General features: G+C 32.2%; 1 protein-coding gene across 1 annotated transcript; it reads right to left on the bottom strand.

The window, feature by feature from the left end:
* Positions 1–441: 441 nt before the first annotated feature.
* LOC143046802 (uncharacterized) lies at positions 442–17460 on the bottom strand. Its single transcript, XM_076219868.1, has 7 exons — positions 17213–17460; positions 9830–9913; positions 7692–8045; positions 5501–5848; positions 3487–3543; positions 2887–2974; positions 442–1426 (listed from the first exon to the last, which is right to left on the bottom strand). Exons 3-7 carry the CDS (start codon positions 8023–8025, stop codon positions 916–918), a joined length of 1338 nt encoding a protein of 445 aa, XP_076075983.1. The 5' UTR covers positions 8026–8045; positions 9830–9913; positions 17213–17460; the 3' UTR covers positions 442–915.
* Between the last annotated feature and the right edge of the window lie 501 nt (positions 17461–17961).

Genomic DNA, 17961 nt, shown 5'->3' with positions numbered 1-17961 from the left:
AAAGTCGAAAGTCAAATATTTGAAAGCCAAGAATGTACTTAAATCGAAACAATTGAAGAGCTATATGCTCAAAATTTAAAAGACCTAAAAAACCTAAAGCATACCTTGCTTTACAGAGTTGAGACCATGAGTTGAAAGTGATCAAATATATTGTCATCAAAGATGCATGTGCAGTTAATAACAAATAATACAGCGGCGGATCAAGGGAAGGGGGCAAATACCAAATGAAACAGGGCTGGAATAAGTTGGAGGAAAGTTTCCCTCAGCTATCCGTCTTTGGTTGAAAGTTTTGAATTGTATTGCATTTGTCTTATTTTTGCTGCTTTCTGTTTCGAGGCCTTTTTTGACTCACTGGCCTTTACTATAATATATAACAAACACAGATATATGTCTATATGTTTAATTGCTTACTACAACTAAAAGTTTGTTGGTTTCTTTTCTTTTGAAAGCCGTACGATATCCTTAATTCCTAATATCTACGTCAATTGAACTGTGAGGGGCAGTTGTCTCATTGGCAATCATATCACATCTCCTTATTTTCATATAAAATTATAATAACTGTAATAACAAAGGAATCAGGAAATGCTATTAACAAAATATTATAAGCCCCCTCTTCTCTTTTCTAATTGCCTTGTTGTATAAATTATCAAAGTATTTTTACTTTATCTAACTACTGTGAGTCTGTAGTAAACTGTATTCCCTGTGAGTGTAGGGTAAAATGTATCTTTAAACAGAAAATCGGTATAACATCTTAAACATGTTAAAGGTTTAAATTATCTACAAAATATAACAATAATAATGTTGTCTCTTTTTGTCCTTTGCTCAGTTATTATAAAACGTTAGCTTCAATGACAAGAAACAACACTTAGACACATTGTTTGTATTAATGCCATAACATATATTTGCTTATTTTTATCATTGTTTGTCTTGAAGCGCGCAATGCTCATATGTATTATCGCTTGTTACATTTCGTTTTCCGCTGCTTGTAACATCATATACTCCGTCAAATGTTCGACTATAAACTACGATGTTTTCTGTCTCGTTGTAACCGTTATATTTTGTGGAATCGTTCATTTTAGTTGTATCATACTCAGAACAATCTTTCGGCGTATTAAATTCACAGAAGTCGGTAGAGCGACCATTTTTGACAACTTCACTCAGTGGTTTTGCCAGATCGTATCGAAAGGCACCACCAGTGTCAGACGTTAGAGGCTTTGCTAGTTCATATTCAAATATGTTTTCCTTATGTTTCGTTTGATCAGAACATAAAGTTTCTTTACTCAAATCGATGTCTATATATTCATGAACAAGCAATGAAACATCTCTTTGTGGTGTACTCTGTACTTCTTTTGTTTTATTGATATTCATACTGCCTGTTTTGTTACATGTTTTATCAATGTTGAGTATTCTCTGTTTCTCTGTTTTTCTGTAAATCGATGAGAAACAATAAATAAATTCATTTTTTTGTTTGTACACAATTACAAGGCGTAATGTATTTTGGTGGTGACGCCATATAACTTCACAAAAGCCGGCAAAAGAAATAAAACAGAAAAATCATAATTAACGAATTGAAGAAAAAGCAACAACATCATATGGTCAAGAAATAAAATTACATAAAGTCGAAAAATTCTATAAAACATTACTCAGAAAACAAACGAGTGAGCAATTCTAACTTAGCGGAATTATCAGGGACTGAAATGATCACGTGCACAGGGAGGATACGCAGGTTGCATCCTCCATTAGAAATGCTTATGTTATTTATAAATCGTATTCAAAGAATAGACAATCGCGAAAAAAAGCATGGAATTGCGGAAATGTAATTTGGAACAGATCCGTAATTATTTGTGATACAAATATTCCATAACGATCAATTGAAGACTGACGCTGAATATACCAATTCGCTAATACATTAGATTTACGTCTTAAAAGGTTGTGTAAGAACGAATATCTTACTATCGGATAGCGTGTCTAAATGAGACGTCTTGTCTGCTAGACTCAGTTGTGTCCATTATTTCGTGCGTGAATATATATATTTTGAAGAGCTGGCAAAGTTTTAGTTAAAAAATCATAGACATTACCGAATCCGATGTCAGTTCGTTAATGGACGTTTGGTTGTATTCATAAAAAAAAAACTTTTACTCTGTAATTTATTGAATTTACAACAAAAGTGATTAACCGTTCAAAAGTGTTGTATTACGTCAAAAGTTATGACGATTAAGTACTTCAAAACATTGTTTATTTTAACCTAGCACATCTATAGTTAAATGTATATGAAAAAAGGTATGCGGTACATGTCTTTTACATTTCAGGAAACTACTCAATGAATTTCGTATTTTATTGAGGACTTTTGCATATAATTATTTGCTCGGATCAAATAAACATTGCATACGCAGTACAAGTTAAAAACTAAGATAAAAGTCTTTGCAAGTCATGAGTCGTTATAGTTGGAATTGTAAATGACTGCTACAGACTTTCAGATATCATGAATTGTGATTTTATGTTTTATGATGGTGAATTCACTATGTCTTTGTGTTTCATGTTTCAGGTGTTAACTGTTTGAATTTCTTGAATCTTAATTTTTGTTCTACATTGGTGAATGATTAAAAAGCATGAAATTCAATTTTGTAATGTCTATATTAAATTGCATGTGCACAAAAGTATCACCTTTTAGAAAGTGTCGTCCAAACAAAATCCACCAACTCTTCCCGTGCGATACGACAATTTATAATTTGGTTTCGACGGATTAACTTTTGAAAAATCGTTCAAGTGACGCCTTGTGTTTTAAAGTTAATTGCCCTTAATGTTGTTCATCGTACATGTAATATACTCGAATATATATCAATTGATTTAATAAAAGAAAAGGCTGCTTTAAAATATTTTGTTTACCGTTTAAAAACGCATATACCAGTAATAATTAGACAGACAATGAGTAATCCAACACAAGCAACAATGGCCACGGCCACACCTGTCATGTCTGTAAAAAAAAACGTAAATGTATAAAATTATGTCTTATCACGTATGCAATATATGTTACCTTACTTATTCCTATATGTTTATCTTAAAATGTAGAATCGAACGATCAAGATATTTTCATCTTTGGCTTACAGATTTAGGGTTTGAGCGTTACGGTTATAAGCAAATCCAAAGAACCGCTTCGACGCAAGGAATTTAAAAGGTGTAATTTTTATTTATTTATGAATCTACAATATTGAGAAGAATAGAACATGCAACGTGATCATAAATGATAGTTTGTTACAATTGTTTGGTAACAAGAAATATCATGTACACAGTTTTGTGGTATTTGGATGAAGGCGAATGTCAGTACAATATTAAAAAACTAATTATATTAAATGATATGTTGCCCATGTCACTATTACTACGTCACTGATTGATATTTTGTAAACAATTGCACGTTTGACATGCACAATTTAATCCTTTGTATCAAAGAAATCAATGAGTTGACATTTATGTCTAATTGATACTCACCCATTGTTTCCTCCTTGTTATATGGGACAGTACTGTACTCATTTATTGATGGTAGTTCTACAATAAATACGAAACCATATCAGATTTTAATGAACACAAATGTTTGAAAACTGTTGGTTTGACATACATGTTTAGTGTAGTGTCAGCATTTTATACATGCATGCATATGCCTACAGACACAAAATAAACAGATTGAATATATATTAACTGTCATTTTCCTGTCTTCCATCGATATCATCTTTGTTATCGAAGTAGCAGTAGTATTTCAATCTATCGTTAAGGTTGTAAAACGACTTGTAGTGGTCGAAATGATGGCGAATAATCCAATACTGACTATTTTACGCTGTAATATAATATTTTATGAAGAGCAATTGCTCTTATGTCTTTATCTATAAGTGTTTATGGTTTTATATTTTTTTTTTACATCTCGCAACAAACTTGCGTGTGAAACAATGTTTTAGGTCCGCCTGTCCATGCATCAGTTAACCGGTCTTTCAATCAGTCCGTCTGTCATTGCTGTTCGTGTCAACGTAACTCGGAAACACGCAACACAATTTCCTGGAATTTTGAAAAATAAAACTCATCATTTAGGCATAAGTATAATACTGCAGTTGTTTTTAATTACAACTCATCTGAAACCACACAACTGAATTTAAACTAATAATATTGTAGACAATTAGGACATAATATGTATATGTGTATATCGATAGGAAATTATTGTTAATCTTTTTTTTGTAATAGTTTGAACTGATATTTTTGCCATTTTTAAATTATGTACTAACAGCTCGTCAAAGAAACACCCATAAAACACATATTATGAAGATGTGCAAATTTACACGATATTTTTTTTTACTTTAGTAGGAGTTAAGAGTCCTACCCCTTAGGAACCTGGTGAAATTTTGTTTGCCAAGTGATAATTTTTGGACTTCGGATTTGTGAGCGTTCACACACATGTTCTTCAATTGCATTTAAGAAATATAAGTTATTGATATATTGTAAAGTTGTTTAAAGGGAGAGGCACAACGACTCGAATACTTGAGCGCCACTGCAATGTCAGTAACTACCAACTCTCTAAGTGTACCTTAATACAACTCGATATCTCATTTTGTTGGCGTTCAACAGATAAAATAATATATTAAATTACTGGGAGTTGCATATCGTAGACACATTAATTATAAGTCTTGGTGTCATTTAAAGTTTGGATTAACATCCTTACGGTATTTCTTGCACATGTTTTGACCATGTGTATCACGTGTCGCTAGAATGCCAAATCCCGAACGTCAAACTTGCAACCCGTTTTTTCTTCTATGTTGATATTATGAAACTAGAAAAATTAATAGTATCATATTTTTTCCAACTTTTTTATTCGGGAGTCACTGGCGAGTCTTTTATAGACGAAACGCACGTCCGGCACAATTACGAAATCCAGGTATATATGATTAGTGTATTTCTTGAATGAGGAATGATACTAGTATATGATGAAAATAATGAAGCTAAATATTTGATATAACAAGACAAATTATATAACCAAAAGGGAATCTAGCGAACTGTTAAATAATTCCAAAAGTTAACAAAAAAGGGGTAGTCAACCTCATAATTTGCCTGTAACTTATACATGTATGTTGATTAATGCTATTTTACTGATGAACATGAAATACATGTAGTATTCTGTACCTTGGAAGTGTTTAAGGTTTGTTCGCTTTTTTTAGATATGAATATTATGGTATTCAGGGAGTGAATTAATGGGAAAAACTGAAAACACACAAATTAATCATAATCATCAAGTAAAATCACAAAAATAATAAACTCCGATAAAAATTCAAAACATAAAGTCCCTAACCAAATGACAAAATCAAAAGCTCAAACATATCAAACGAATGGCCAACAAGTACGCAAAACAAAAACATAAGGTTCAAAACTATATGGACATCGCGAGCACACAAACACAATTGAGGTTTTACTTTGTAAGTGTATAAGGAATTGTTAAAAGACATTATATAAATTATTCGCTAACCTGTACAAGAATATTCTAGAACAATATCCTTATTATATGTTATGCATTCCTGTTCCTTAGACATGCCAAAGCTAATAATGGCGTATTGATTGACATCACATCCTGAAAATGCACCTTCCTCACACCGACTGAACAAATTGTCCTTAGTCTTGTTTTCTATTTCTTGGCATTCCATATTTGAAGTTTCGACAGCTGGTTCAAAAACTAATCGAAGTTTGCTTGTGTCGAGATACAAAAATGGACAGCCATCTATAGTGAAATTGTCATCAAAGTCCAAACAGTGTTCTTGGAAGAATCGATTCTCCGAAATATTTTCCCCTGGCATATTTTCCTCTGAAATATTTCCCCCTGAAATGAAACATTTAGCATATGTTTATGGAAACTTTCTTTTTTGTTACATTTGATTCTAATAGACCCAATTGGGTAGCTTTCACTTGATTTTAATATCCCGCTCAATATATTTATCCTGGATAAAGTATTTTATTATTTTGCTTTCATATTAAGCAAATGGTTATGTTAATATTTTCTTTTTCAGCAAGAATATCAAGCGAGCCCGCTAGGTCAATGACGTCAAAACCAAAAAAGAGGGACGAAAGATACCAGAAGGACAGTCAAACTCATAAATCGAACATAAACTGACAACGCCATGGCTAAAAATAAAAAAGACAAGCAATTAGTATAGTACATATGACACAACATAGAAAACTACAGAATAATCAACACGAACCCCACCAAAAACTAGGAGTGATCTCAGGTGCTCCGGAAGGGTAAACAGATCCTGCTCCACATGTGGCACTCGTAGTGTTGCCCATTTTATGACAAATCCGGAAAATATTATAATTCGGTAGGTAACATTCATGAAAGGGAAGGGGGTTGTAATAACGACGAAAAGAACATATCCGATATCATTTGTGAAACGGTTATTCCAACCAACTCGTGATGGCGTCCGTAAAATTTACGAAGGGATGATTTCAACTTCACCATTTGGAACTCTTGGTTTGATAGCTTCCTTTTGCGCAGCAACCCTCTATAAAGAAAAGCATGATAGGAAATGTAAGCACGGGGATATCGTATCAATTGGGAGATGAGATATATACCCCGTATGCAGTTGCTACTTAGAAATGGAATGTTCACAATTGGAAAGCTGAAATCATCTCTTTTGTTGTTTTCAACCCACTCTCATTGTCAATTTTTAGATGTAAGTCAAGATATGTGGCCGACTTAACTGTATATGTTGTATCCTTTATATCTAGTTCGATGGGATAGATGCGTTCAACATAGTCACCAAATTATTAAAATACGTGCCATAGGACTGGAGGTTTTTTTGGGGGCAATTTGTCACAACAGTATAACTTTTTAGCTACGAATATGAAGTACAATTAAAATATAAATACAACTAAGTTTACGCGTACTTAACGTTTGGAAAGTTGTACGAATGTATGAATGAAGTCGCGTGCATTTCCTTGAAAAGTTGACTCGGAAGGATTTGAGAACGCAATGTTACTGCACTGATTTGTGACGTTACTGCTTAATATTTTCGTGCATAGGGTCCTGTCCATGATCTTAAAAGTATTAAGCGATAAGATCAGAGGGACAATTTCCAAGTTGCCGATCGATTCAGGTCGTCAAGTATTTAAAGACGTCGTGACATAGCAGCAGGACGAACATCCTTATTCCTTGGATTTCGTGATATTCGTCGCAGGAGGGACAACAAAATATGTCTGACTTTCTACATAGGGAAATGCCTGTATCAAGTCAGCATTGCGACAGTTGTTTTCAATTCGTATGGTGTATTTGAGATTTTGATTTTGCCCTTCGATAAGGAACTTTCCTTTTTTTAATTCTTCTTGTAGTTATATATTGTTATAATATTTTCAATTGTAATTTAAAATGTGCAAACGACAATTGTGCATAAACATGATAAATATATTATGTTCTTGATTCTTTTCTTAGAAACAATAATTATATCTAAATACATGTTAGTTCAACCAACGTTTGAAATGTACAATCGAAAAAAAATCAAGATTCAGATATTCGCACATCTACCAACGATTTCTATCAAATGAATTCATAACTTTTGAAATATAATTTTGTTTTCTTTGAATGAAATTTTACAAATAAAATTACTAATTAGTTTTAAAATACTTTTAAAATGCATATAACAAATATAGACTAAAATCACTAAACTAACCACTGCAACTTTCAGGAAGTATATCAATGTCATCAAGTCCAATGTAATTATTCCATTGTTCAAAAACTGTTCCATGAAAAATAATTCTATAAGGTAAGCTTCCTGGCAGATCCAGTGTTTCTCGAATCCATCTTGTTTCTGTACTATTTATATATGCTTTCAGTAAACTACTTTTACCCTTTTCCTTTGTTTGGAATAATTCAAGTTTTGAACCCTGTACACCAGTGACACTTTCCATGTTATACCAAAATGATATACATTTCGATCCATTGGACACTATAACACCAGTAGACAGTTCAGCATGTGTTTCGACCTTGCCCCCAATGCCATCCATACCAATGTAATAACCTGAACCTTAATGAAAAAAATAAGAGCAGATCAACATATTGGAGCATTTGTGCGATGACAAATATATTGTTTGATATACTCGCACTGTTTATATTGAATTAAGATCTCCCGTAAATCATTTTATTTGTATATCTGCTATTTGTTTTAGATACATGAAAAAAAATAACAAAATAGTTTGAGCATAGCAATTAAAGACATTAATTATACGAAGTATATATACTTATAAAACTTGGCATTTATATAAGTTATTAATTTGATATAAACGCAAATGTTCTACAGTTATTGGTTGGTTTTTGATTGTAATACAATGGGTTATTACATGTTCATAGAAATTGTGTCATTAAAATGATAACAGTAACTGTTCTCAATAACAAAAACTGCATGCAAAGAGAAGTCACTGTAATTATTCTAAATTAGATACAACGTGTTTTATTTGGGTATGGTCATTCTATTATCTTCAAAACAACTGTATCTATAAAATGCAGCTGATATTTTATAATAAATTAAAACAAACATGTCCTTCCATTATATATAATTAATTACGATATCTTCTAAGACTTGATTATTTTAATTTTCAACTCTGATGATAAATACGTGCTAACACAAACTATATGTGAAAAGAAATGTATTTCTTCCGCCGTTTTAATAAAAATTTGAGACATTTCTTTTTTTTTAATAGGTAACAAATTAAACTAAAAACTCACCTCCACTATATCATTTAGTATACTTTCATAATGATTTTTCTTAAAACAATTACCTTGTATACGGAACTTATTCACCGGCCATGTCTTCCCTTTTAAATATTGTACACACAGCTTTCATAAATGACGCTTCGTCAGTGAAATAATATACGACATAGCCCAAGGAAAATGATAATTAATAACTTGAGCATGTTTATTATCTCCCGTTATTTTCTATAAGCGGTAGTTTAAAACTCTTAATAGTGGGCTTGCAATACCACTAAGACATATTTTGTGCCAAACGTGCATGCATTGGTTGTAAATGTTTTATAAACCGCGGTCTCTCAAAACTGCCCACACCTCTGTAAAACATTTATGTAAATTTTGTATACATCTCCTATCCTGGAAAGTGCATGCAAATCTAAGGCCTATCTTTACATATCTTTAGAATATGAATAAAGATATGGAAATAAAATTATTATCTTTAGCATATCTGTGAGAACGTTCTAAATAATGCCAAAGGAATAATGCATTTACATATACATTAGTATGTCCGCAAATATATTTGGCAGAAAAGTAGTTACATTTGTCAAACATTTACATGATTGCCCAAATTGTTGTAAATCTGCCTTTTCGTGTATTGGCACATGCTACATATACGACGTAATTCAGAATGATATGCTCATATGTTTCAATATTGTTGTTAACATTATAATCGCCATGAGGGGATTTCATCAGGGATCGTAACAATATATTTTAAATTAAAAAAAAAAAGAACACACTCTTAAATATAAATTTATTTGGTGTCGTTTTAAAGCGTTTTTATTCAATCCGGATTTCTTTATTGGTGAAATTAGTCTTCAAAATATGTTAGCTTGAAATTCATGTTCTCTTACATGTATCCTTGGTTGAAAATTATTATTGCGTATTGGAAAAGTTGTAAACATTTCAAAATGATATGAAACGGCATATTATGATTTTCTGCAATGGTTGTGACTAAGACAAGTTCGAGAACTCTAACAAGACGTTCCAAGTCTCCAAAAATTCAAGAGACCATTCTATCCCATTTTATAAATATAGTGACTTAACAGATTGTAAATCCTTAATTACCGGCTGTATGCTTTGTTCGTGTCCAATTGCTTGGCAGCCATTTGCAGAAGTCCTGTTCAAAATTGCATGCATAACTTTCTGGTTCTAATAAGTAAAGAAAATTCAACATCACATAAGAGAATAAATTGAATAATGAAATAGAATAACGGTGCGACAAATACTACACCATACAGACTTATAAATACTTGTATTGTCGAAAATAAATATAATTAAGAATTGGGATCCCGCTAACATGTTTAACCTCGCTACATTCTGTATGTTTGTGCCTGTCCCAAGTCAGGAGCCTGTAATTCAGTATGTGTCGTTTGTTGATGTGTTGCGTTACATTTTTGTTTTAAATTTTTTGCATCAATTAGGTCGTTAGTTTTCTCGTTTGAATTGTTTACATTTGTCATTTCGGGGCCTTCTATAACTGACTATGGTTATGGGCTTTTCTCATTGTTAAAGGCCTTATGGTGACCAATAGTTGTTTATTGCTGTGTCATATGGTGTCTTGCGCTGAGATGTCTATTTTTTTATATTACAAAATATAATATATTTAAATCTTGGAATGTTAAATATTTCAACAGCTATTCTTTCTATCAAAAATAGGTAAAACTTGATTATTATAATATCCCGTTTTTTATTAGATTAAATTAATTTAAATTTCAAGATAAGATCTATAAAATTGAGAATAGAAATGGGGAATGTGCCAAAGAGACAACAACCCGACCATAGAAAAAAACAACAGCAGAAGGTCATCAACAGGTCTTCAATGTAGCGAGAAATTCCCGCACCCGGAGGCGTCCTTCAGCTGGCCCCTAAACAAATATATACTAGTTCAGTGATAATGAACGCCATACTAATTTCCAAATAGTACACAAGAAACTAAAATTAAAATAATACAAGACTAACAAAGGCCAGAGGCTCCTGACTTGGGACAGGCGCAAAAATGCGGCAGGGTTAAACATGTTTGTGAGATCTCAACCCTCCCCCTATACCTCTAGCCAATGTAGAAAAGTAAACGCATAACAATACGCACATTAAAATTCAGTTCAAGAGAAGTCCGAGTCTGATGTCAGAAGATGTAACCAAAGAAAATAAACAAAATGACAATAATACATAGATAACAACAGACTACTAGCAGTTATCTGACATGCCAGCTCAAGACTTCAATTAAACTGACTGAAAGATTATGATTTCATCATATGAACATCAGGCACAATCCTTCCCGTTAGGGGTTTAGTATCACACCATCATAACATATATGAGAAGAACATAACCCCTGTCATGCCAACATATGGTTTTTGAATAAATGTCTTTAGTTCCGATGCAAAGACCCTATAAGTGAATCAATATTAACGCCAAAATGCAATCTTTAATGACCTGATAACAGTATCGTAACTATATCCTTTCTTAATAAGTCTATTCAAAGGTTTTGTTAGTTTTTGAGGTGAATACTGACAACTTTGTGCTTTATAAAGAATATTTCCATAAAAAATTGGATGTGAAATACCTGAACGTAAGTCTGCATGTTGAGCTATATTTACGAATGATGTCCTTATACCGATGATAAAATTTAGTAAATGTTTTGACTAGTTTGTGATATCGAAAACCCTGGTGTAATAATTTTTCAGTAATACTTAAATTTCTCTCGTTAAAATCTAAAACATTGTTACATACACGAGCGAATCGTACAAGTTAAGATATATCAACACCGTAAGATGGTGACAAGGGAACGTCACCATCTAAAAATGGATAATTAACGATAGGAAATGAAAAATCATCTCTTTTATCATAAATTTTAGTATTCAGCTTTCCGTTAGTGATATAGATATCAAGATCGAGGAAAGGGCAGTGGTCATTGTTAGTATTAGCTTTATTTAAAGTAAGTTCAACAGGATATATTTCTTTAATATACATACTGAAGTCGTCATTATTGAGAGCCAAAATATCATCCAAATATCTAAAAGTATTATTAAAGGAGTAAGTTCGGTAAGTGCCATATTTGGCCCCAATTATAAAGTTCATGGTTACAAGACAATAATTGCTTTAAGTTGCCTTAAAGACATGTAAAAAAGTTAAACAGAGCTGTTTTTGTCAAAGTTTAATTCTAACACAACGATTTTTACATTCCAAAACGGTCAAGATAAGGGATTTTGGTGAAATTTGACAAAATCAGCGGGATTTCAACCAAATAAAGGACCAGGAAACATAGAGCGCAGGCGTCGACAAGCTTAATATTCAAATAAGACATGTTAAATGTCTTCACAAACATTATTTTAAAAGATCTTTGTTGTCGACATATGCGCTCTATGTTTCCTGTCAAATAATCTTTGGAAATTTACCCATTTTCATTGATTTTTTCGTGAAAAATCAATATGAGTACAACGTGTGACGTCATAATGAAACGCAGAAACGTAAAATTTTAAACAAAATGGCTTATATCCTATCTAGTCAATGTATTAGCTATAATTTGACGTGATATTGGTAAATAAATCCGAATTTGAAATTTACGCTAAAAAAGTGGGCCATTTTAGGACCTTATCGAACATACTCCTTTGTTTATCAAATGTTGTTTCGATGGGTCTTTGCTTATTTTTGTCATAAATTGTAACTCTTAGCAATACAAAAACAGGTCCGCAATAAGTGGTGCACAGTTAGTCCCCATTGGAATTCCGATAATCTGACGATATACGGAATCCCCAAAGCGAACAAAAATGTTATCTAGTAAATATTCAAGGGCATATATAGTATCAAAGCATGTCCAATTGACATAGTTTTTTTTTGTTTATTGCTTCTAAAAAATGACCTAAAAGAGTTTGAACATATATATTCACATTCTGACTTTTTAAATGCCCATTTAATTAGGTGTGTGAATTTTTTCTTAATGAGAATGTGAGGCAATGTGGTATACAGGGTAGAAAAATCAAAACTTTGAACAGATTCAAAATCACCAATATATGCATGCAATTTATCAAGTACTTCCAACGAGTTCTTGACACTCCAAAAGTTATTAATTCCACTATTTTCGAAGGCCTTATTTGAACAATTTATTATCAGGTTTTTAATTGTACCATGTTTGTATGAAATGTTTTAGTAAAGGTTTACAGTAGTAAGTGGTAATTATTATTAATTAACATTTATTGTCTAGAAGAAATGAACTACAAAATAACTGTATCGGGCAACATGTGAATAACGACAGGTGGCAAGTGTGGAGCAGGATCTGCTTACCTTTTTGGAGCAGATGTGATCACTCAAGTTTGTTTTAGTGAAATTTGTGTTGCTCAGTCTTTAAAATTCCTGGTTTGTTTTTATTACAGTAACAGGTGCTTGTCATTTTTCGTTGATTGTCATGTGCACGTGGTTATCAGTTTGTTCGTCAACATCGGTTTTGATATTATTTTAAAAGCTTCAGCATTTATCTACAGATAGGTGCTGTCCTAACCTTGACCAAAGTTAACTTGGAGTTAACTTATTGACTGCTCTCTATTAAATTAACTTGAGAATTTTTAAGCAGACCAGCAAGTAAACTTCGTCGTTGGTGGACCAGACCTACTGTCTGCTTCTTTAGGACTGCTGCAGACCTATCAACGGGTCTGCTCCAGATAAAACCTCTGGACAGGTCTGCTTTTGAGCAGTCCTGAAGACAGGTCTGCCCCAGACCAGACCTGTGGACAGGTCTGCTCCTGACCACACCTGTGGACAAGTCTGCTATTGACCAGACCTGAGGACAAGTCTGCTAATGACACGTTATTGTTTTTAAGACTTTCATATCAGACTTGAGCTTTATTAAAATAATTATGTAAACAACATTCGCATAATAATTGTTTTTCTCCAGAAGTCCTCTAATAGCCAATTTCTTTACTCGCTAGACTTTACTAGGTATTATACATAACACCACAATTATTTTTATTTTTTTATTTCATATATTCTAAATATATACATTAAACAATCACATAGTGCTAACATGTTTTATTCAATTAGAAGGCAGATAGAAACCTAGGTTATCCAATGCATCGGAACAATATTCTTATATAATGGGATATCAACATCATTGTCGACGTTGCTTCGTTCCCCTTTTTTTACCTGTCTCATCCTAAGTTTTACTTTGTGTGCATTTATACATGCATGGATATTTCATTGTTATTCAACTTGTTTGCATTGGATTTACTATTCTACATTCCGCGGAATATTCTAACGAAAATTGTACAGTGTCCGGATACGTACGGTGTGTTAACCAACACTCTCGTCAAATTCGTCTTATTTGTCGAGAAATTTGTGCACTTGAATGAAATAGTTGCCACTTGACGTTTAATTACAAAAAAAAATCAATCAACTGATATTATAATTTAACAGTATACTATTCCCAGAAGAAAACCTCATGCATTGTTTTATTAAAAAGTACAAATGAATTCAGACATGTCATCATGTGGCCTAATAGTTTTGTTTTACACACCATTCTGAACTACTACCTCTAGTGACTGTTTAATATTATGAATACAGAGATGAAATACTGACATTCTCAATTTATGCGGAAACAAATTTGCATTAATTGTTTTTCATTATTACATACATTTGCCGTCCTACTGAAATGTGCACAGGAGCACCAGGAGAAGACATAAAGGCACCAGGTACAATCCATTGCAACATTTAAAAAAAACCTTCTGATTTATAATGCAGCCATATAGATTTACAAATTATAGTGTTCATGTGATAAGTTTTGGTTGAAGCGGTCAAGTAATTTTGTTTCACAAGTCAGCATGAGGAATCAAAACTACTGAAAGTTTGTTACATATCAATATTTTGAATAAAAAAAGGACATGCTGGCACCCTAAATTTATGCGAACAAAAATTTGTTGTTATTGTATTTCAATATTGCTGTCCATTGTATTATACATTGAATCCTGACAAAAAAAATATGGCTGATTTACTATGCGTGTATACATGTTATATAGATTTACAAATTAAAGTGCACATATTGTCAGTTTTGTTTGATGTAGTCAAATAATTTTGTAGTACCAGTCAGCATAAGGTATCAAACCAACTGAAATTTTGTTACGTATCAATATTTTGAATAAAAGGAGGACATTCTGGCACCCTAAATTTATGTGAACACAAATTTGTTGTTATTGTATTGCAATATTGCTGTCCATTGTATTATACATTGAATCCTGACATAAAAAATATGGCTGATTAACTATGTGGGTATATAGATCTACAAATCATACTGCACATATGGTCATTTTTGGTCAATGCGGTCAAATAATTTTGTTGTAAAAGTCAGCATAATGTTTCAAAACTACTGAAATTTTGTTACGTATCAATATTTTAAATAAAAGGAGGACATTCTGGCACCCTAAATTTTACTGTTGACTGGTTTTATGTGATATCCGTTTGACGTGGCTCGATACTTCGTCAAAGTGTTTGTATTGTCTTTCATCTTTTGGTGGTGTATTTTGTATATGCGACTTTATGCGACTTTATGTATTTCTTTTGTTCTTATAACGTGACTCTGTACTTTAAAAGATCCCGTCAGTATGATATTCTATTTTATGTCATTATGATATATTTCTATTATATTACAATATACGTTGAACCACAAACGTCAAAATCGTGCAATCGCGTAGTGGAATTAACTATTTATGGATTCTTTTAAATTCTATATATAACGTTTGGACTATTTTAAATCTATTATATTACAATATACGTTGAACCACAAACGTCAAAATCGTGCAATCGCGTAGTGGAATTAACTATTTATGGATTCTTTTAAATTCTATATATAACGTTTGGACTATTTTAAATCTCGGTCTATTTCTGAAATTTATTCTTACATACTTTCGATTTTATAACCCTGTATGCTAACATTGCCTAGGTAAATTTTACAATTGTTTGTATGCACATTGAACGACAAATATATGTGACGTATAAAATTTTCTGACGTCAGACACACCAATCAATTAATGTGTATGTAGATAGATGTTTTTTGTGTTCTGTTAAATTGTTCATTTCAAAATTGTTATACGATGATGACTGATGTACCAATATTTTGACTATTTTATTTATTGTGTCTGTTTAGTTAACGCATCAATGTAAATATAATGGAATTTGATGAGACTGTCATCAAAGTGAGAGGGTTAGCGCTATAAAACTAGGTTTAATCCACCATTTTCTACATTTGAAAATGCTTGTACCAAGTCAGGAATATGACAGTTCTTGTCCATTTGTTTTAGATGCGTTTTTGTTATTTGATTTTGCCATGTGATTATGGACTTTCTGAATTATTTTCCTCTTAGTTCAGTATTTTTGTGATTTTACTTTTTATGCGAACACAAATTTGTTGTTATTGTTTTGAAATATTGCTGTCCATTGTATTAAACATTGAATCCTGACATAAAAAAAATATGGTTGATTTACCATGCAGGTATATAGATTTACAAATTAAAGTGCACATATGGTCAGTTTTGGTTGAAGCGGTCAAATATTTTTTTGTACAAGTCAACATGATGAGGTTACACAGATCAAGGACATATAATTAACAAGGACTTATAACTTACATCTAATATACCTCCTTGCATAGATATAAATGTATCATAAAGTGAAAATATGGTTGAATATGATAGGTATTGGAATATATATTGTAACCAAGATCTTTTTTTAATTTATAATAGTTTGGCAGATCGCAGACAAATTTGGGTATCAAGCAACGTTTTATGCGTACTTTTTTCAAATATTTGCAATTAAACTTGTTTATATAACGGAAGTATTAATTTTATTTTAATTTCGATATTTATACTACGAAACAAAGATATTAAAAACATTTTTAAAAAATTGATGCAGATCGGTCCTGGTTACAAGTTAACTCAGTGTTACGCAGACCAGTCAAACGTTAACTTGGGTACAGGTCTGGTTTTGATCGGATTTTTCAAAGCAAAAGTTAACTTATGTTAACTTTGTGACAGGACTGGTTTCGAAGTTAACTTCTGTTAACTTATGACAGGACTGGTTCGAAGTTAACTTATATCAATAGCAGACCTGTTTCCAAGTTAACTTTTTGGCAGACATAAAAACTGTCCGAGGACCAAGTCCGCTTTTCAAGTTAACTAGATTTTGGTTATAGGACTGGTCAGAGCAGTCCTAAATCCGGTCACAGGTTAACTTTCACCAATGCAAATGACTGGTTATCAAGTTAACTTGCTGTACAGGTTAGGACTGCACCCATCTATATGGTTATAATAGTGATAAAACACTAATAAACAATATTAGTGGCAAATGTTGTCAAACAATAAGTCAATGCTTTAAAATCGAAATATTTCGTCGAATATGTCTTTAGCTTGCATTTAAAATTCCTTGTCAACATTAACAGGCAAGAAATATTAATAATTTGAAGACACATTTTACCTTTGCATTCATAAAATAAATCGAAATTTCGCTTTCCTAACAAGCAAGGAGAGGTTAGGTTAAAATCTAAAAGACAGGACGTTGTATCATTACATCTACTGTATATCAATTCATGGTCATTGTCTTCTAAAACACAACTACTATTGTTGCATTTCCCGTCCTCCACATATACATTGTTAATTGATATAGTTGAAGTTGGCTTGCATTTTATGCTTTCAACAGGATTATCCTTTAGTCGAAATCTTTTAGAATCTGTATGAAAAAGTATTGTTAGTTTACAATTTGTATTATGACAGAATTTAGCTAAGGGAACGACCATTGAGTCTGTTTGAATCCTACATTTGAAGAAATAAACATTATAATCAGGAGGACAAAACTCGAATTGAGGAGCTTTTCGCTATTTGCTTTAAAAAATCTAAATAAAGTGATGCTTACCTCGTACGAAATAATCCTAGAATGAAAAAAAAAAACCAAAACAATACGCACTCAAAGTTGATCGGTCCTTCGGTAATATGAAAAATTAGTGTTTGGTACTTTTTTGTCTCTTAATTCTTTAAATGAATGCAATCAGATGGTCTGTATAGTTTATTTTGAAGGTTTAATTTGAATAATGAGGCCAAAATTCAATCCTTTGAAATCATAAGGGCGATGAAACAAGATTGGTCAAAAATAATAGCAAGCATACCAAACACCAATCTGTTCAATATTGGAACGAAACCTACATCGTTGCATGCACATTATTGATGCAA

Source organism: Mytilus galloprovincialis, chromosome 9 (assembly GCF_965363235.1).
Source record: "Mytilus galloprovincialis chromosome 9, xbMytGall1.hap1.1, whole genome shotgun sequence".
Lineage (NCBI taxonomy): Eukaryota > Metazoa > Mollusca > Bivalvia > Mytilida > Mytilidae > Mytilus > Mytilus galloprovincialis.
This window is presented reverse-complemented; position numbering and strand designations above follow the sequence as displayed.